The sequence below is a fragment of the Pongo pygmaeus genome, chromosome 16, assembly GCF_028885625.2.
Source record: "Pongo pygmaeus isolate AG05252 chromosome 16, NHGRI_mPonPyg2-v2.0_pri, whole genome shotgun sequence".
In the NCBI taxonomy this organism is placed as follows: Eukaryota; Metazoa; Chordata; class Mammalia; order Primates; family Hominidae; genus Pongo; species Pongo pygmaeus.
The window spans coordinates 71,099,533-71,121,798 of NC_072389.2; the positions used below are offsets into that span (position 1 = coordinate 71,099,533).

The 22,266-nt window shown below is 36.3% G+C and overlaps 2 protein-coding genes across 5 annotated transcripts in view; one reads left to right on the forward strand and one right to left on the reverse strand.

Annotated features, from left to right (window-relative positions):
* SLC24A1 (solute carrier family 24 member 1) overlaps positions 1–22,266 on the forward strand; it is an 87,790-nt gene that overhangs the window by 49,352 nt on the left and 16,172 nt on the right. The gene's annotated exons all lie outside the window — the stretch shown is intronic.
* Positions 1,389–22,266, reverse strand: part of DENND4A (DENN domain containing 4A) — a 137,426-nt gene continuing 116,548 nt past the window's right edge. For all 3 annotated transcript variants that reach the window (XM_054450223.2, XM_054450222.2, XM_054450221.2), the window contains 10 exons: positions 17,582–17,771; positions 12,304–12,398; positions 10,533–10,708; positions 10,298–10,444; positions 8,453–8,651; positions 7,977–8,231; positions 5,881–5,998; positions 5,103–5,265; positions 4,873–4,937; positions 1,389–2,036 (listed from right to left, as the gene is read on the reverse strand). In XM_054450223.2, the coding sequence (XP_054306198.1) occupies positions 1,900–2,036; positions 4,873–4,937; positions 5,103–5,265; positions 5,881–5,998; positions 7,977–8,231; positions 8,453–8,651; positions 10,298–10,444; positions 10,533–10,708; positions 12,304–12,398; positions 17,582–17,771 (1,545 nt within the window). In that variant the 3' untranslated portion in view covers positions 1,389–1,899. The remainder of the gene's footprint in view (positions 2,037–4,872; positions 4,938–5,102; positions 5,266–5,880; positions 5,999–7,976; positions 8,232–8,452; positions 8,652–10,297; positions 10,445–10,532; positions 10,709–12,303; positions 12,399–17,581; positions 17,772–22,266) is intronic.

Genomic DNA, 22,266 nt, shown 5'->3' on the forward strand with positions numbered 1-22,266 from the left:
ATGAAAGCTGTTTTTAAAAGAGAATAAAAACAACCAACCACAAATAGAAGAGAACCCCAGACGGTTCTCTTGGAGGGATGTTTATCACCAGTGCCAAAAGCCTCCCCCCTCTGAAATGTTTCTCTCAGTTGACAACTTTCAAATGATTTAAAGAACATGTAGAACATGAAGCTTGGATCTGAATAGTAAAGAATAAGATTGGAGTGGTATTTACAAAGGAGAGGCAGATACATGTGCCTAGCACCAGATTTTTCAAGTAAGCAAGTTCAGCCCTAAACTAACTGAACTGAAGTTTTACATTTTTAAACTCTCTCCATTATTTCCCAGAGTTGAAAGCTGTGAAATGTTTCAGCATGGTGCTATTCACTAATGGTGTGAACTCAAAAGGTGGGTTTTCTGCAGCTGAACTGATTCTAAGTCTCAGGACTCCAAGATACCTCCAGTCCAAGTGTCGTGGACTCTACTGGCTTTACACACCTAATTTGGGACTATCCATTTTTTCCTTCTTTAAAACTGGCTAGGGAATTCCTTCACTAATGATAATGTGTGCAAACACACACACATATTGAAAATCTATAACCAATTCTAGCAGCCAAAAGATGTTTTTCCTTACCAGAAATTACCCAAAGAAAGTGACATTAGAAATAATATGACTAAAAATATATTTTTAAAGCCTATTTAATACTCATGATGTCTAAACTTTCAATTTATTGTCTGATTTCTGGATATTTCTATATTTTAGATTCTACAGACTTCAGATTCTGAAGCTTGTTGAAAAAGCTAAGTTCCTCAATATGGATGAAAATCTATCTGGCTGTACTTTTAGAGGGGAATTTTTCTACTTTTCAAAAAAATTCTGAATATTTATATATAGTATTAACAGAATACCCCAGTAAGTTATATTTCAGATAAATATTCTATAGTATAATTTGCATTATACCCAATATTTTAGATATTAAAATAAGGGTAAAATTTGGAATATAATACTTGTCTGCATATCTCCCAACATAAGTTTTCATGTAGAATATTAAAATTTAAATTGATACTTGGATTTATAAGCTATTTTCCCTGTATACTATATGTATCTATTAGCAATAGAGACAATTTTGGAGTCATGGTATAGCGAACCTCTCTGGCTGTCCTTGCACAAGGCTCCATGAGTCAGTCTGGGCAGTGCACGCTACCCTTGCATAACTCACTCCCCGCACTCAGGCTTATGGGTACTAACATGCAATTCTAGGACAACACTTGACACTAGCACTGACATTTTAAAATTCATTCTCCCAAGTAATAAAAAATATATATATAGATAGATATACACAGAGAGATCTGCAGCTGTACTAATTACTTCAAATAGCAGCAGCCAAGGAAAATACACACTTGCTTGCTTAAGTTTAAATTCATTTTAAGTTTGCTATATTAAATTTAAAAATTAAAAAAATATCAACTTACTATAAACAATTTAAAATATGTATAATACAACTTCATGGTCAAAACATTTGAATAGTCTATGAAAACAGGAAATACGTTCATCTGACATTTCTGTTTAGATTCCATTCATGATTTTTCAATCTGTCTCTTCCAAGAGAAACCATAAAACAGTTGTCATATTTTATGGCAACTAATTTTCTTTAGGGATTTCCTCATCACAAAAATACTTTATTTCCTATTACAGGGGAGTTAAAGAAGAAGAAAAAAGAAATGAGACACAAAGTGGCTTTCTCCCCACTTGTCACTATTCTCTTCTTCAAACATTCTGTACATAAGCTGTCTGAGTCTTTTGAACCATTTACAAATTGTATTTTCAAAAATTGAAGAAAAAATATTTAGAGTCTAAAAGTGTTATTTTATACACTGACTATACAATATACATTGAATGTTTACACATACAAATACATCTTAAAGATAAGGTTCTCCAAAGGTTTTTCGACATTCCATCACCCCTGTACTTGGTGGTCTATCACAGTTGTGTGTACTCTTGACTTGACTAGGTGTGAGACGATCGTATGCCATCTTGTACTCTTTATCAAAAGCATCTGCAGAAATTGATAAATAAAAGGATAAAGAAATTTAGGTCTGATGTTGAAAACTATCAAGTTTCTATAATACTACAGAAACACAACATTAGAGGCCAAGAAGGAATCACTAGGACATTTCTGCTATCCAAAGGACCACAGCTGGATTGCACAGACCAGTGAAACTTAAAGGTCTGAAAATGCCAATTTTTAATTTTACCAGGTACAGATGTTAAAAACCACCAAATACCATACACACTTTTTTGGTACTTTGCTTTGCATACTCAATAAAAACAGTAAAAATAAATAATAGCCTTTTCCTATCAGGATTAACAAAAAGTTTTTTTGCCCATATTTTCTTTACACTAGTCCTTTTATGGTTTCATTTTTTAAATTTAAATTTTGCTTCAACAGAAATTTTTTTTGGTTTGTGTGTCCTAACTTCCTATATTATGGGATACCTCTGGGAAAATAATCCAAATATCTGAAATCACCATGTAATGATTTTTTTTTCCCTTTTCCACATGGCAACAGATGGAGCTAACAAACTGTTACTTTTAAGGACATTATACCAAAGTCTGTGTGCCTTTTCCCCAGAAGATAGTCCACATGGGACAAAAAGGGACAACAGAGGTTTACAAGCTTCTGCTAAAAGTTTCTCTCAGTCTAGAAATCATGCTAACTTATTGCTTATTTTAAACACATACTGGATAAAAATTTGCCCCTCAGAGAGCCAAATGGGGTATGAATTATAACAATGTCACTAAGATCCTATTTTTCTGCTTTGGGGAGGTGACGGACATAAGAACATCTTTCCTCTCTGAAACAGCACCACAGTGGCAGCCATGAAGGCTTGTTTGAGTTGAGTCAAGTGCACGAGCAAGTGAGCTTCTCTAGCTTGGAGGTCTGGAATTTTTTAGACATTCAAGGAAATCCCACCTTTGGCAGAGTGCCAGAGTAATATCTGACTACAATCTGGGCTTGTATTAGGTAGGGAATAAAGGGATGGTAACAAGGATCTGAGTAATCCTTTTTGGTATCCTCTCTGTTTCACCATAGTTAAAAGGCCTAGCTCAAATAACACTATTCATGATTTTGGTAAGTTCTGGCATCTTTCTCAAGTGGCTAGAATGACTATCCCAATGCCATTTAATAGTCTACCTTTCCTAATTGATTTTATTTTTTATATATATATGTATATATAAATATATATGTATAAATATATATACATATATTATATATACTATATACTTTATATATATTTATATATACATATATTTTATATATACATATATTATATATACATATATATTTATATATATATTATATATACATATATATTTTATATATACATATATTATATATACATATATATTTTATATATACATATATTATATATACATATATCTTATATATACACATATATATTTTTATATATACACATATATTTTATATATATACACATACATATTTTATATATATACACATATATTTTATATATATACACACATATATTTTATATATATACACACATATATACACATATATTTTATATATATACACATATTTTATATATATACACACATATATTTTATATATATACACACATATATTTTATATATATACACACACATATATTTTATATATATACACACACATATTTTATATATATACACATATTTTATATATATACACACATATATTTTATATATATACACACATATATATATTTTATATATATACACATGTATTTTTTTTTTGGTTAGACGGAGTTTCACTCTTGTTGCGCAGGCTGGAGTGCAGTGGCACAATCTTGGCTCACTGCTGCCTCCACCTCCTGGGTTCAAGTGATTCTCCTGCCTCAGGCTCCTGAGTAGCTGGGACTACACGCACGCGCCACCACGCCTGGCTAATTTTGTATTTTTAGTAGAGATGGGGTTTCACCATATTGGCCAGGCTTGCCTCGAACTCCTGACCTCAGACGATCTGCCCGCCTTGGCCTCCTACAGTGTTGGGATTACAGGCGTGAGCCACTGCACCTGGCTGATTTTATTATATATTATATTCCCATAGATATTTATGTTTATTTCTAGACTCCCTATTCTGTACTATTGATTTTTCTAGCTCTGCCCCTGGTAGCATTACCCTGATGTAATTACAGTAGCTTCTAGAAAAGAATCACCTTCTGTTGATTCTTTTTTTATGAGACAAGGTCTTGCTCTACAGCCCAAGCTGGCATGCAGCGGCACTGTCATGGCTCACTGCAGCCTCAACTGCCCAGGCTCATATGATACTTTCATCTCAGCCTCCCAAGTAGCTGGGACTACAGCCATGTGCCACCACATCTGGCTAACTGTTTTGTAGAAATGGGGTTTCACCATGTTGCCCAGGCTGGTCTCAAACTCCTGGGCTCAAGCAATCCACCCACCTTGGCCTCCCAAAGTGCTGGGATTACAGATATGAGCTACTGCACCCAGCCCCTTTCAGTTAAATAATTTTTCCTGACTAGTCCTTTTCTTGTCAGATTAACTTTTAAAAATTGAAATATAATCCATATACCATAGAATTCACTAACTTAAAGTGTACAATTTAGTGTTTTTTTGGTATATTCACAAGACTGTACAACTATCACCACTGCCTAATTCCAGAACATTTTCATCTCACCAAAAAGAAACCTTATACCAGTTAGCAGTCACTCCCTATTCACCCCACCTCTTGGTCCTTAGCAACAACTAATCTACCTTAATATAATTACAGATTTAATATTACCAATAAAGTATAACTACTAATATAAAAATACTTGGAAAACTATTCCATGATATATAAATATTACGTATTAGATATAAAGCTAAATTACCTATATCAATGTTTTCTCTTCCCAGTGCCACAAGTGAGAGAAATAGTATTTCTCTGTATAAACTCCTAGGGAGAAAAAGTCATGGAGAAAATATTAGTATCCATATAGTCCATATGTTCCCTATAAAAAATTTAATGCTATCATAAGCATGAGATATTCTAACAAATTACTAAGCAAACAATATGAATCTGCCTAGGAGAACAATATATTCATCTAAGAGAAGGACTTACCTCTGTCTTTTAAAATGTGGACACTTATTCAGTGTCTCTAAAATCTGACTCATTGGTCCATAGACATCATTCATTTTAATGCTTTTTACCATACTTTTCAACAGTTCCTGGTTAAATGAGTTATCACTTTTTTGCAATAAATGGACCATTGGATATTTTTGGGCTGTAAACGAACAAAAGAACAGATGAAGGAAAATGTTCTGTGTAGACAGGAGAAAGAAATTAAGCAGCAACTGACAGATATTAAGTTACAAAGCACTAAAAATAAATTAAGGGCAATAGATAAAGAGGAATCCAAGAATGAAGAAAGCAAAAAATAAGACAAATAATGACAAAAAAAGGTCTAAAGCTTTCTGTGGTCTTAAATAGACAATAACTAAAAATATTGTTTCCCTTAATACAGCCTCTGATGAAAATTCTAAATCAGCAGCCTGGGATGGAAACAAATAAAAAATAAGTAAAAAGAAGAAATTGGGATGAGCAATGTGCTGAAAGCTGAATTCTGCAAAACACAACCAACCCCTCCAGCACATACACAGCACCCCTCAAAAAACCAAACCAAAAAAAAAAAAAACAAAAAAACAAAAAACCCTTAGACCTCCATAGAAGGTAGCACTAAAAAAATCACTCACTCTCAAACAAAAGAGTACGACTTTGACCTGTAAGACAAAAAGTAGTACAGTAAAATAAAAGTCAGTTATACATTGGTTTACGCTATTTAAAGCAAGTAGAAATTACTCTCATATGAACAAAGTCAGCATTCTATGATGGCACTTACTGTGTGCATTCCAGAGAATGTACAAGGGCTGTCCCGGATCCTGATGTAACTTCATATTGTCCCATAACATTTGGATTAAAACATATTTGCTATCTTCAGACATACAGTGGCGGGGAATCTGTGTTATACAATAAACATTCATTAATGATCCTTACATGATAATTTTTCATAAGTATTTTATAAAATTCTTATAAATATTTTTTAGGATGTATATGTGTGAGACAGAAAAGAGAACAGAAAAAGACTGATTTACCTACATTTGATATCTACTACAGGAAGACAGGCTGTCTGGAAAAGCTAATGATCTCTAAAGATCAGATATAACAAAGTACTTGAGATCAGTGAGAAAGGGTACCAAGAAGAACTCATCTTGCTCCTCTTGCTCATGATTGAAAGTCACAGAAAGATAAATCCAGGAGTCCCATTCTATATCATCCAAGACCCTGGCCCAGATAACGCTGAGTTCACATCTTTGTCACTCATGTATGATGTACTGAAAATCCGAAGCACATGCACAATCATAGGCATGCAGCACAAGAAGACAGAAGGCAAGGTTCCTGAACTTAGAGACCACCATTTAGTGGCAGTGGCAGTATATGAAAAACTCAAGGCACTTTTATAAAACAACATACCAAAAATACAAATGAACATATAACAAACAAATTGCCTAAATGTTAAACAAAAATCCAGGGTAAAGGAATGACGAGAGTGGTAGCACATGATTGCAATATGAATTTCAATAGTCCCCCTTTATCCTCAGCGGCTATATTCCAAGACCTCCAATGGATACCTATAACTGCAGATAGTACCGAACCCTATATATATACTGTATTTTCCTATACATACATACTTGTGATATTTAATTTATAAATGAGGCACAAAAAGAAATTAACAATAACTAATAAAATAGAACAATTAAAACAATATGCCAGCATCACCACTTTGTGCCATTAAGTAAAACAGGAGTTACATGAACACAAGCACTGTGATACTATCACAGTCGGTCTGATAACAGAGATGGCTACTCAATGATTAACAGGCAGGTGGCATACATAGCGTGGATACACTGAACAAAGGGATGATTCACATCCCAGATGGGACAGCACGAGATTTCATCATGCTACTCAGAACAGCATGCAATTTAAAACTTATGAAGTGTTTCTTTCTGGAAGTTTCCATTTAATATTTTGAGACTACAGTTACCATGGGTAACTGAAACCTCAGAAAGGAAAACCATGAATAAGGAGGGACTGCTGTACAGATATCCTTAAAAAGTGTTAGGCTTGGGCTGGACACAGTGGCTCCTGCCTATAACCCCAGCACTTTGGGAGGCTGAGACAGGAGGGTCACTTGAGCCCAGGGGTTAGAGGTCACAGTGAGCCATGACCACACCACTGCACTCCAGCCTGGGTGACAGGGCGAGACCTTGTGTCAAAAAAAAAAAAAAAAAAAAATAGGCTTGTTTTGAAAGAAGTACAAGATATAAGTGGGCCTAACTCACAAATCTTCCTCCTAAGAGTCATTTCCAGTTTATTCTTGAAGCAAGAGCAAAAATTCAAGTACGTTTAATGTAAATTTTAGAAGAAGGCAGAAGAAAAGACTCTTATTGCTAGCCTGTAAGAAGAAAATATTATTTGTAAATACAACTAAAACAATTCTATTTATCTAATGACCCAGATGGCTATTAAAAATATTTAGCATAGGCTGGGCGCGGTGGCTCATTCCTGTAATCCCAACACTTTGGGAGGCTGAGGCAGGAGGATCATAAGGTCAAGAGATCGAGACCATCCTGGCCAACATGGTGAAACACCGTCTCTACTAAAAATACAAAAACTAGCCAGGCATGGTGGAGGGTGCCTGTAGTCCCAGCTACTTGGGAGGCTGAGGCAGGAGAATTGCTTGAACCCTGTAGCTGGAGGCTGCAGTGAGCCGAGATAGTGCCACTGCACTCCAGCCTGGCGAAAGAGTGAGACTCCGTCTCAAAAAATAAAACAAATTTAGCATAAAAACAAACCTTACTTTTTAATCATTAGGAATATGCAAACATTACAATGGTGACAGAAGCATTCATTGCCTTTTAATTTTTAGTCTCATACCTTTGAATACTTGTTACAGTGCTCAGAAGAAAGAATCAATCCAGGTAAGTTACTGGGCAAGTCAAGACGTCTGAAATACCATACCAGGTTCCAAAAAACAATTGGATGATGGTCCACAAAGTCTGCCACTGTTATTGCATGATCACCTTCATTTTCCAATAAGCTTTCAAGTTCTTTCCATACCACTAAAGGACTAAGATACGGAACAGTGACAGGATCGGGACTTGGAAGGTGCCATTCTAAACCTAAAGAATCCTGTTGAATAAATAAAAACCATAAATGGCAAATGCAAAATAATACTAAGCCATTAAAAAATTCAATGATTCCCATATGAGTAGAAAAGTAATATAATTGTATCATGGGATAAGAGACTCTTCTTGGCAATAATAAAGCTAATAAGACTACTTAGGACAAGGGGAACAAAATCATACGTAAGTGATCAATTTCCAAATAAAAAAATACACCAAAATACATACTGTAGCTCCTTGTAAAGTAGCTGGCAGGCTGCCTGTAGAAATGAGCTTCTGTCTTCCAGTATCTTCCTTATCCAAGGGGCCAGAAGTACTAATACTCCTGGCCATTGGAAATATTGGACATTTAGACATAGCTGTTTTTGATCTATTAGCAGGGATCTGAATACTTCGGGTGCAAAAATTTTCCTGCAGTTTAGATTTGCTTGGGCATTGAAAAAAGAAGAAAGTGTATCAGTGTCTACATTTACTTTACTTCATCAACAAGGATCATGTTCTCTATCTCTTTTTTTTTTTTTTTAAAGACAGTCTTGCTCTGTCACCGAGGCTGGACTGCAGTGGTGTGATCTCGGCTCTCTGCAACTTCTGTCCCCTAGGCTCAAGCAATCCTCCCACCTCAGCCTCCCGAGTGGCTGGGACTACAGGCACACACCACCATGCCTGCCTAATTTTTGTATTTTTAGTACAGATGGTGTTTCGCCATGTTGTCCAGGCTGGTCTCGAACTCCCAGGCTCAAGCCATCTGCCCACCTTGGCCTCCCAAAGTGCTGGGATTACAAGTGTGGGCCACCACTCCCGGCCATGTTCTTTTTAAAATCAGAGCTAGATGGTCGGGCGAGGTGGCTCATGCCTGTAATGCCAGCACTTTGGGAGGCTGAGGTGGGTGGATTGCCTGACGTCAGGAGTTCGAGAGCAGCTTGGCCAACATGGTGAAACCCTGTCTCTACTAAAAATAGAAAAATTAGCCAGGTGTGATGGCGGGTGCCTGTAATCCCAGCTACTTGGGAGGCTGAGGCAGGAGCATTGTTTGAACCTGGGAGGCAAAGGTTGCAGTGAGCCAAGATTGCACCACTGTACTCCAGTATGGGCAACAGAGTGAGACTCTGTCTCAAAAAAAAAAAAAAAGAATCAGAGCTAGTCATGGCAACATGAATGAAAGGAAATGCTACTCAGGCTTCAGCTGGGAAATAGGATATATTTTTAAGTAGTATAGTCATGATAAATTTCCTTTTTTATCAAATCAACTTTAAATATTCAAGATTCATTCATGTATTCAAAACATTTAGTAGACTTCTATACAGCAGAAAGTACACTAGAACATGGGGATAGAAAGCAGAGAAAAAAGGCACATATTCCTTCAGGAGTCACAACCCAGGAGACAAAGATAAGGGCTACAATAGACCTGTGATAAAAGAAGGTGCACAAACAGATTTTTGGTTTTATTAAGTAATCAAGATCAAATGGGTCGCGTTAGCCTGCCAACACTACACAGGCATTTTTTGGCACATGCAGCTACCAATATGGCTTCATCTGTCCAGCTATATATGGCTTATTTGGCACTTCTGCAAAATGGAATTGATTTCTGCATCAGTTTTAAGTGTAGATTTACTTATATTAGGCTTACTATGTAAATTTTAGTTTAATTTCACAGTTCCTATATCAGCTCCAAATGCTTTCTTAGATTATTAAATATTCCTAGGTAGAAAATTAAGTATTAAAAAGTAGTCGTATTGACTTAATTCCTGAAGAGATAGAGACAAGAAAAAGATGGTCATTATAAACCTCAAGTGTTCTACCTTTTTTTTTTACCTTTAAAATACTAGTAAACATTATCATATATACATACAGCTTAAACTCTGGGGATTAATAAAGTATAACATATAACTACATATTTAAAGATTTATGTGATTAGAGAATTTTAACACTGTTTTAAGAGTAAGAATTTAAGATTATGAATCTGTTATTCACAGACATTTAAACCTGGAAATGGTCAACTAATTTTTCTGTCATACTTCTAAAATATGTGTAAATATATGTTGTTAAAATATAGTTCCACATAATCATAATTACCTATTTAGATCAAAATTCCCTTGAACAGAGACAGCAGATGTGTCAAGACCAGAGGCTGATGTTGAAATGCAAGACTGCCTCGTCTGACTTGAAATGGAGGATGGAAAGTGCATATTTTCTGTTGATGGGCTTGACTTTAGAAAGTATCTGTAATGTGAATCAAAGGAACTTTTTGAGAAAAGAGATATTATAGGGAACATGATCCTTAAACATGAAGGAAAAAAAATATCATTACCTTCCAGGTCGTCTTAAATCTCTTATTTCTATATTCAGAAAGGGTAAGAAGATATTGCCACAGAATGGGCATGTAGTATTGAGATTTGAATCATCTGCTGTCCAGCCAGCCATGATTTCCTCATCATGGACAAGACAATCACAAGTTCTACACCGAGAGCAACTTGAGATGAGAACCTGTGGGAGAAGATAGCACTTTATAAAGAAAGCTGGTTAATTCAGATTATGAATTAAAAACCATTTCAACTCATAAATTCATTGGATAATTAAAACCCAGAAGGATTCAAATGCTATACACAAACACTGGATTACATCAGTGTATTATATACGATAATCGTCTTCAGCTAAATCTATTCCAGAATTTTTGCCTGAAAGGGAAACTTGCTTTTAAGTGAGGATTTTTTCATTATAAATCAGAGTAAAATTTGCTGTGGTTTTATTAATGGAAAAGTAAACTCAATCACCAATTTGTTAATAACCCAAACAGGCATTTGTAATTACATATTACAAATCAGTGTGGTTGCCAGACCAGTGCTGGTCCACAAACACTGGATTGTGATGAGATAAATAAGAAATTGAGAGAAGGATTTATAAACTTTTTAAAGTACTGTGATATTGCAGTAACATCTAAGTGTGTAATCAATGTATTTTCTAAGAACATTAGCTATGACAGATTAGAAATTAAACAAACAAAATGAAAACAACCCTGGTCTTTTACAAAAGACAGTTTAATAAGCATTGCTATAGATAATTATAAATGCTATCATTATGTTAAGAAAATATAGAAATTCTCGAAGCCTCCAGAAACTTTGTAAAGTTAGTGTTCATCATCTATGTTTTGGCTGTATGCAAATTTATTTTCCAGATTTATGCAAATTAACATAAAATAGCAACCATACTCACAAATGTATTTGGAAGCAATTTTTACAGAAAAATTAGGAAAAAGTTTTAAAGTGAAAAGGTATAACTTTTTCATTGTAAGTATGTGGGATACAAACGCTTACCCAGCAGGGACCTATGTCAAACTGACACAAAGAATGAAAAACATGGTGGAAGAAGCTGACAACATAATGCCAAAACTACTCCCTGTACATTCACCAAAAAGTATGCTTGCATAGCAAAACTGATTGTGTTTATTATGTGAAATAAACACTCAGAGAACATTCATGAAGAAAACCCAAATACTAACAATGAAAATTAAAATGCTTTTGTAGGTTGATAAACCTTAAAGTAAGCATAGATCTGTCCTAATAGAAATAAGTTAGTATGACTTCAATAATCTGAAATACTGGATATCCAAAAGCTAAATTTTAACTTTACTCAGATGCAACTCACATTCTGAAATTTCAAGTGCTATGTATTTAACTTATTATTTTTTCTCTTTTTTTGAGATGGAGTCTTGCTCTGTCGCCCAGGCTGGAGTGCAGTGGCGTGATCTTGGCTCACTGCAATCTCTGCCTCCCAGGTTTAAGTAATTCTCCTGCCTCAGCCTCCCTAGTAACTGGGATTACAGGTGCCCGCCACCATGCCTGGGTAATTTTTGTATTTTTAATAGAGACGTGGTTTCACCATATTGGCCAGGCTGGCCTCGAACCCCTGACCTCAGGTGATCCACCCATGTTGGCCTCCCAAAGTGCTGGGATTACAGGCGTGAGCCACCGCGCCCAGCCTATGTATTTAACTTCTATTATTCTACCTGGGACCACCAATACTTAAGAAATGTGAATTTTATAAAGCAGTATATGAAAATTCTCTTTTGCATAAAAGTGTACCTCCATTGCATAGTTCTGGAAGATATTTGTATTACTCGCGTTGAAGGAAGATGTCACTTCTGATTTCCCAGGTAAGGCAAACTTCGACAGGGATCCTGTTCATTAGTGAAAGACAAAGAACAGAAACCATTAAAATTAATGAGAAAGGATATAAGAATCTTTTACTTCCATAAGTTCTCGGATAAAATGTTAACCTATTCCAGTCAAAATATTAAAAGTAATTAGGAAAAACAAATAAATAATGAACAAGATTTTTTCAAGGCATGAACTTTTGAGCACAAACCTAAGGAAATGTGCTCTAATTCTGCTCATCCCCACATCTTAGGTGTGTCCACTCATTACTGACTTATTAAGTAAGCACTTTATGTGTACAGACTAGAAAGCATTCTAGTCATTAGTAATTATTGTGCTGTTTCTATTTTTTCACGTTTAAAATACAGGAAAGTATTTAGTTCCAAGGTCTAAAAAGTATAAAATAGCTCATTTTTATATCAAATCATGAAAAGATTTAGTGGCAATTCTCTCCTTATAAGAGTCTTTTAAGAACTAGAATAGCTGGGCATGGTGGCTCATGCCTGTAATCCTAACACGTTGGGAGGCTAAAGTGGGAGGATTGCTTCAGGCCAGCAATTTGAGACCAGCCTTGGCAACACAGTGAGACCTTGTCTCTACAAAAAAATAAAAATAAAGAATTAGCTGGACGTGGTGGTGTGTGTTTATAGTCACAGCTACTTGGGAGACTGGGGTAGGAGTCCAAATTTCTTGAGTCCAGAAATTTGAGGTTACAATGAGAGCATGGGCAGCAGAATGAGATCTTGACTCCAAAAAAAAAAAAAAAAAAAAGTTTAATCTTGCTGTTTGCTCGTAAATACTAGAGAAGAATTTCCAATTATATTATTAAGAACAATAGGATATCAGTAAATATTAAAACAATAACAACGAAAAAGTAAGGGAAGTTTTGTGGTCAAATCAGTTGTCAACAGTGATCGTATCTTGTCAGTAAAACTGGAGGTGATCTATGTTATACCTTCTCAACACATTTTTTTCTCTGTCATTACTACATTTTATGAATGAGTACTGGTATTTTTTTTTTTTTTTTTTGGAGACGGAATCTCACTGTTACCAGGCTGGAGTGCAGTGGCGTGATCTTGGTTAACTGCAACCTCCGCCTCCTGGGTTCAAGCGATTCTCCTGGCTCAGCCTCCTGAGTAGCTGGGACTACAGGCACATGCCACCACACCCAGCTAATTTTTTGTAGTTTTAGTACAGATGGGGTTTCACCATGTTGGCCAGGATGGTCTCGATCTCTTGACCTCATGATCTGTCCACCTCGGCCTCCCAAAGTGCTGGGATTACAGGCGTGAGCCACCGTGCCCAGCCGAGGACTGGTATTTTTATAAAGATAAAGATCAAAAGGCCAGGCATGGTCTTTTGGGAGGCTGAGGCAGGTGGATCAGGAGTTTGAGACCAGCCTGGGCAACATGGTGAAAACCCTGTTTCTACAAAAAATACAAAAAAAGTAGCCAGGCATGTTACTGTGTGCCTGTAGTCCCAGCTACCTGTAGTCCCACCACCGGGATGCAATCAGCATGATCCAGACCAAAGACTTGATTGCTTCAGCAAATAAATAACAAGGAGGAAAAAAAAAAAAGGTCCAGAACTACCACTGGTCCTACTCCCTACCATGTAGAGACACCCTAGAGAGGCAGAAAACGAGCTGAAATCTCACTGTCCTTTAAGATGCTTAGCACTGGTGGTAAATGCAGTTCTTCCCTTGATGCTTCTTCCCAAAAACCTTCTGTAATCCCTCTGCTACAGCTAGTTCAAAATTGCTTCCCCAAACCGTCTATTAGCCTTGAGTTCATTTATTTGAGCATCCTACCTTTTGTATCTAACTAATCTACAATATAGAATATTCATTTTAATAAATATGAATCAAGCTGTAAGTTTAGTGTTATTTGCTTAGACAATGAACTGTTCTTGTATGTTAAAAAAGAAAAGAAGGGAGTGGGGCTAATCACCTAATTTCTTCATAAATATACAGCAAGGGAGAAAAAAAAGAGGGAGAGGAAGGGGAATAAAGACAAAAAAGAGTTAATAGACATATCAGCCAAATGCAAATGCTGGCCCTGTATGGACCCCAATGTGAAAAAACCATCTATAAAATGAGTTTTATAACCATGAAAATTTGAAACTAAATATTTGATATATATGATAAGTATCACTTAAAAGTATGATGGTATTATGATTATGTTTTCAAAAAAACACTTCATAAAAGATACATACTATTTGAGCCCATAAAATGTTCAAAAATAGCCGAGTTAATCTATTGTGTTAGAAGTTAATGTTTACCTGTAAAGAAAGAAGTGACTAGACATGGGCACGAGAGAGGGTTCTAGATGCTATAAATGTTGTTTCTTGAGCTGAGCGCTGATTACTCAGGTGTGCTGAATTTATGAAATGTATTTACATTCATAAAAGTATAGCTGAGTGTGGTGGCTCAAGCCTGTAATCCCAGCACTTTGGGAAGCCAATGCGGGAGGATCACTTGAGCCCAGGAGTTTGAGACCAGCCTGTGCAACATAGTGAGATCCCATCTCTACAAAAAAATAGCCGGGTGTGCTGGTGCACGCCTGTAGTCCCAGCTACTTGGGATGCTGAGGCTTGAGCATGGGAGATCATGGTTGCAGTGAGCCATGACTGTGCCACTGCACTCCAGCCTGAGCAACAGAGTGAGACCCTATCTTAAAAAAAAAAAAAAAAAAGACACATTATATGTTACACTTAAATAGTTTAAAATAGATAACATAAAAGTCTTTTACTTTAGAGATACATATTGAGGTGTTTATGAATAAAATTATACATTGTCTGAGATTTGCTTGAAATAACTCATTGAGGAAGGAGAAAACGTTGGCAGCAGAGGAGAAAGGAACAGATAAAGTAAGACTGGTTATTGGTTGATAATTATTGAAGCTGGGTGATGGATACATGGGGGTTCATAATGCTATTCCTTATACTTTTGCATATGTTTGAAAATTTCCATAATAAAAGCTTTTTAAAAGAGCAAAGATAAAGTGAAAAACAAATCTTCTATTACATCCATTCTTCATACCATTAACCAGGATAACTTTCTATGGATCAAATATCTAAATCAGAGGTAAAATCCATATTTGTATGGCCCTGAGCTAAGAGTGTCTTTTACATTTAAAAAAGTTGTTAAACAAACAAACAAACAAAAAAAAGAGTATGTGACAGAGGTGTATGTGGCCTGCAAAACCTAAAATATTTACTACATAATGCTTTACACAAAAAGTCTGCTGGCCCCAGAAAACATTAAGAAGAAAACCAGACTTTTTAATGATTGCCATTCTAACTGGTGTGAGATGGTATCTCATTGTGGTTTTGATTTGCATTTCTCTGATGGCCAGTGATGATGAGCATTTTTTCATGTGTCTTTTGGCTGCATTAAAAAGTCAAGAAACAAGAGGTGCTGGAGAGGATGTGGAGAAATAGGAACACTTTTACACTGTTGGTGGGCCTATAAACTAGTTCAACCATTGTGGAAGTCAGTGTGGCGATTCCTCAGGGATCTAGAACTAGAAATACCATTTGACCCAGCCATCCCATTACTCGGTATATACCCAAAGGATTACAAATCATGCTGCTGTGAAGACACATGCACACGTATGTTTACTGCGGCAGTATTCACAATAGCAAAGACTTGGAACCAACCCAAATGTCCAACAATGATAGACTGGATTAAGAAAATGTGGCACATATACACCATGGAATACTATGCAGCCATAAAAAATGATGAGTTCATGTCCTTTGTAGGGACATGGATGAAATTGAAAATCATCATTCTCAGTAAACTATCCCAAGGACAAAAAACCAAACACCGCATGTTCTCACTCATAGATGGGAATTGAACAATGAGAACACATGGACACAGGAAGGGGAACATCACACTCTGGGGACTGTTGTGGGGTGGGGGGAGGGGGGAGGAATAGCATTAGGAGATATACCTAATGCTAAATGGCAAGTTAATGGGTGCAGCACACCAACATGGCACATGTATACATATGTAACAAACCTGCACATTGTGCACATGTACCCTAAAACTTAAAGTATAATAATAATAAATAAATAAAAAAAAGAAGGAAACCAGATAAGTATCAGAAGAAAACACTGATGGATTCTTTTACATCTTAAGGAAAGAAAAACCTATTCTAGCAACTCACAATCCAGAAGCAGTAAGAGGAAAGACTGATACATTTGATGATATAGAATTTAAAACTTACATATGGCAAAAAAACACCCCCAAAAAACAAACTTAGATAAACTACTTGCAACTTATATAAGCAACAAAGGATTAACTCCCTAATATAAAAAAAGCTACTAAAAACATTAAAAAAAAGGACCAACAATTAAACTGTAGGCAAAGGACAGTCCACAGAAGAAGAAATGCAAATGGTCCTTAAAGAGATTCTCAACTTCATTTATAAGAGAAATAGAAATGAAAACTAAACTGAAATACATTCCTCACCTAACAGATGGTAAAAATCCAAGTATGCCAACATATTTTGTTGACAAGGCTGTGGGGAAATAGGTATTCTCATATACTGGCAGTGGGGATGCAAAATAACCTGAGGAAGCGAATTTGGCAATAGCACTTCAAGGAAGAATTCTGAAGTATCTTCCAAAGACACACTGGTAAAAATATAACATATATGCATTATAGCATTAGAAAAACTGGAAACTTGACATCCATTAATAGGGAAGTGGCTAAAATAAATTATAATACATCCACACATGATGTATAACTATAATTTTGTACTATACAGCTGAAAAAATGAATGGGGAACATTGCTATGTGATGATATAGAATGATCTTCAGAGTATATTAAGTGACAAAATCAAGGGGTAGGAAAGTATTGACAGTATGTTACCTTTGAGTAAGAAGACAGGGAAGTAATAAGAAAAAAATATATATATATATACCTATACCTGTATTTTTAAAAAAGCAACAATGGAAGGATAAACCAAAAATGAATAAAAATGGTTGCTTCTAGGGATAGGGAGAAAACAGGATGAGGGAGTGGGGATGAAAGTTACACTTTTGTGAAAGTGCCTTGGTTTTATTGTTTTGACTTTGGAACTATACAAATTGTTTACAAAATTAAAAAACAACATTAAATCATAAAGAAAAAAGTGAAAGTGTCACAATTCAAATGAAACTACAAATCAAATGCAGTATGACAGAACTGTTTGGACAAACCTTCCAAGGATGCAGAACTTTCCAGGCTTATTCGGCTGAGATCAATTCTCTTAGTCCCTGAAGTAGCACTGGTCTCTTGAGAGGAGATAGCTCCTTCCAACTCATGGCAGACATCTTCATCTGTTAAAGAGGTAGATTCAGAATCCTGGGCTCCCACTGAAGAAAGACTGGTACGATCAGAACTTTGATCCTAAGGACATAAGTATAAGCTTAATTTCTTGTACATTTAAAGGTAATTAATTAAAAAGTCACTTCTAAGGCAGAAAAAACACTTAACACCTAACTACCCAGATGATCAGCTGAACTAATATTACAACATCTAGAGAAAAAAAACAACCAATTTTACAAAGGCATGCTAATTTGGACAAATGTGCTGCAGTTCAATTTTTAAGAAATCATTTTTTAGTTACAGCAAAGTATATACTAGTTAGTAAGGTAACCTCATTGACTTTTAATCTCCATTTATTGATAATTTTCCTCTCTGACAAGGTATCACCCAAACATGAAACCACTAGAATTACGTTTTATTCTTTTCCACAATAACCAAGGTTTCAAAAATATATATATTTCTACTTTTCATTTTTGAGAACACTGAAGTTAAATCTTTTTCTGGTTATATTAAAAATACATGAGAAAATTTGGTAGCTGTATATTTTTATATGAAAAAAATTTAATACCTGTAATTCCACCTTGGAACCCATAAAGGATGAAAATATTTTACTACATAAAAATGTTACGTGTGTATATTGTTGTTATTTTTAATCATATAGGGCAAAAATTTTTTTTTTGAGACAGGGTCCACTCTGCTGTCCAGGCTGAAGTACAGTGGGCAATCTCAGCTCACTGCAGCCTCTGCCTCCCAGGCTCAAGCAATCCTCCTGTCTCAGCCTCCCGAGTGGCTGGGATTACAGGTGTGCACCACCGTGCCTGGCTAATTTTTGTATTGTTGGTAGAGACAGGGTTTCGCCATGCTGGCCAGGCTAGTCTTTACTCCTGACGTCAAGTGATCCACCTGCCTTGACCTCCCAAAGTGCTGGGATTACAGGCCCGAGCCACCATGCCTGGCCAGGCTTTAACATTTTTACGTGGTAAAATATTTTCATCCTTTATGGGTTCCAAGGTCTGTATCTTGCTAATGAAGTAATTCTCCACTCCTAAATGAGAAAAAAATCTTTTTAAAATGTGCACTTAAATATCTAATCCATCTAGGATTATTATTTTTTTGTTCAGTGAAGGGCAGGAATCTTTTCCTCAAGTGGATAGCTAAGTGTACCAACACATTTATTTAATATTCTCATTTCCCACTGATGTTAAATGCTATTTTTTCATATCCCAAACTTCTATGTACATATACAGTTTTATTTCTGGACTTTTCTCCATTCCACTGGTCCATTTATCTGTTTTGTATTGATTAGCAAACTGTTTTAATTATAGTTTTAGCATTAGTTTTGTTAGTTTTGGTATTTTAGAGTGCAGCCTCTTATCTCTTTTTTTTTTTCCAAAGAATTTCGGTCTGAAGCCCAGGCTGGAGTGCAGTGGCATGATCTCAGCTCAGTGCAACCTCCACCTCCTTGGTTCAAGTGATTCTCGTGCCTCAGCCTCCCGAATAGCTGGGATTACAGGCGCCCGCCACCACGCCCAGCTGATTTTTGTATTTGTAGTAGAGATGGGGTTTCACCATGTTGGCCAGGCTGGTTTTGAATTCCTGACCTTAAGTGATCTGCCTGCCTCGGCCTCCCAAAGTGTTGGGATTACAGGTGTGAGCCACAGCAACTGGCCTCATACTTTTCTTTTTCAAAATTTTCTTGATTATTCTCATGTATCTTCTCTATCAATTTTAAAGCAGCTAATTATGATTTGTATTATTTAGTCACCAGGTATTTGGTTTGCCTTTTTTTTCTTATATTTTAATTAGACTACCCTAATCTGGTTAGAACTGATACCTTTACAAGACTGAATCCATCAGTAAATTATGTCCTTCAGTAAAGTATTACAGTTTTATCCATGTAGGTATTATACACTTAATGTTAAGTTTACTTCTAGACATTTCATGTTTGTGTTCTAGTGAATTAGCTCATATTTTTCCATTACTTTTCTAACTGGCTATTGTCATATCCAGGACAGCTGTTTTACAAATGTTTGTTGTTTCTAGCCACCTTACCAGTTTAAACAGTTTTTTCAGTGGTAGTAGATAACCTCATTTATGAGAATATCAAGTTTTATTAAATTCTTTTACAACATTTTTATCTATCATTTTTTGTTTTGAGACAGTTTCACTATGTCACCCAGGCTGGAGTGCAGTGGTGTGATCACAGCTCATAGCAGCCTCGACTCCTCAGGCTCGAGTGATCCTCCCACTTCAGCCTTCCAAGTCGCTGGGACTACAGGTGCACACCACCATGACTGGCTAATTTTTTGTATTTTTAGTATAGACAGGGTTTCACCATGTTGCCCAGGCTGGTCTTGAACTCCTAGACTCAAATGATATGCCTGCCTTGGCCTCCCAAAGTGTTGGGATTACAAGCATGAGCCACCATGCCCGGGCTTTATTTCTCACTTCTTTTCCTTGCCTTCTGGTATTGTTAGAATCCAGAATGCTGTTGGGTAGCACAGGTGTTTAGCATGCTTCCTTCCCTTGATCCTGACTTTATGATTTTATTATTATTTTGAGACAGAGTCTAGCTCTGTTGCCCGGGCTGGAGTGCAGTGGCACCATCTCAGCTCACTGCAACCTCCGCCCTCCACCTCCCAGGTTCAAGTGATTTTCCTGTCTCAGCCTCCCGGGTAGCTGGTACTACAGGCGCATGCCACCATGCCCAGCTAATTTTTTGTATTTTTAGTAGAGACGGGGTTTCACCATATTAGCCAGGATGGTCTCCATCTCCTGACCTTGTGATCTGCCCGCCTCGGCCTCCCAAAGTGCTGGGATTACAGGTGTGAGCCACCACACCTGGCCCAATCCGGACTTTAAAAGAAATAATTATGATATTTCACTGTTAGGAATGGTGTTTGCTATAGTTTTTTGATACTCTATCAAGTTAACTAAGTTTTCTTCCATTTCATCTTTTTTTCATTTTATTTTTTATAATATTAAAAACTTTTTTTGAGGCAGGGTTTTGCTCTGTCATCCAGGCTGGAGGACAGTGGCACAATCACGGCTCACTGCAACCTCCACCTCCAGAGCTCAAGCAATCTTCCCACCTCAGCCTCCCAAGTAGCTGGGACCACAGGCATGCACCACCACACCTGGCTAATTTTTTTTTTTTTTTTTCTAGAGATGGGGTTTTGCCATGTTACCCAGGCTAGTCTTGAACTCAGACTCTCCCTTGAATGACAGAGCTCAATGTGAGCATGTCTGCAAGCAGGCCACCCTTTAGAGTGCTTGAATGGGGAATTGGAAGAGAATGTACAGGGCAACCAAACAAAGGAAGGTTTTACTTTGGTTGGTGGGTACTTCAGTATATTTTAAGTAGAGTGGGGCTTCCTTAAAAAAAAATCTGGGCTAATAATGAAATTTTGCAATTACTTTTAACCCCACTTTCTTTCTCATCTCAATGCATGTCCTTGGTATCTCTCCTTCACTCTTAGTACTCACAGATTCCATACTTTTGTGAGCTGGAGTATTTCATTTTCACAACTACTCCTATAAGAGGAAAAACAATGCCTAGCCTAACTATTCCTTAAGTAGTCTTTTAATTTAATTACCTGGCTGTGTAATTTTATACTTCTGCCTGCTCACCTGGGCTTCATTCACAAGAACAGTTCTCATCTTGGTAGCTGATCTCTCTTATGACTACTTTGGAGGCTATACTTTCTGTATTCAGGCATTTTCATCAATCCAGTTTCATTTGCTTTCTCATTTTCAGAAAGGTATGAAAATTTCTCATCTCCTGATGGCATACTTTTCTTCTTTCATTGCTTTGATGGATTTATTATATTCTCCTATTTTTCTGTCACTTTAATGGGATTTTGAGGAGGAGGGAATACAAATGTGTATTTTAACATCCTGAACCAGAAGTCTTGTTGCTGTTTATGCATAAAAGAATTACTTAGTATAAAACATAAGAATAGTTGAATTTTTCTAATTAAAATACAGATTATGCATGTTTGAGTAGATTATAAAAAAGAATGATTTTACATTGAGAGACATTAAATTCTTTATATGCAAAAAAATTAATGAGACTAAATTTCATTGAGTATAGCAACAATAACCATTTATTTAGTGCCTTCAATGAAGGCACTGGACAGACCTACCTTGGAGGTATGGCAGGTTCAGTTCCAGACCACCTCAACAAAACAAATGTCGCAATAAAGCAAACCACAAACTTATTTCCCAGTGCATATAAAAGTTGTTCACATTACACCGAAGTCTACTGTACAACAGCATTATGTCTAAAAAATGCACATAAATTTTAAAATACCTTATTACTAAAAATTGCTAACAATCATGTGAACCTTCAGCAAGTGGTAATCTTTTTGCTGGTTGAGGGTTTTGCCTGGATATTGATGGCTGGTGACTGAATAGGGTGGTGGCTGCTGAAGGTTGAGTGGCTGTGGTAAAAAAGAGGATAATAATGAAGTTTGCTCCATTGACTCTTCAAGAAAGATTTCTCTGTAGCATGTGATGCTGTTTGACAACTTTCTTCGCTCATCCATTAGAAGCAACTCCTCATTCCTTCAAGTTT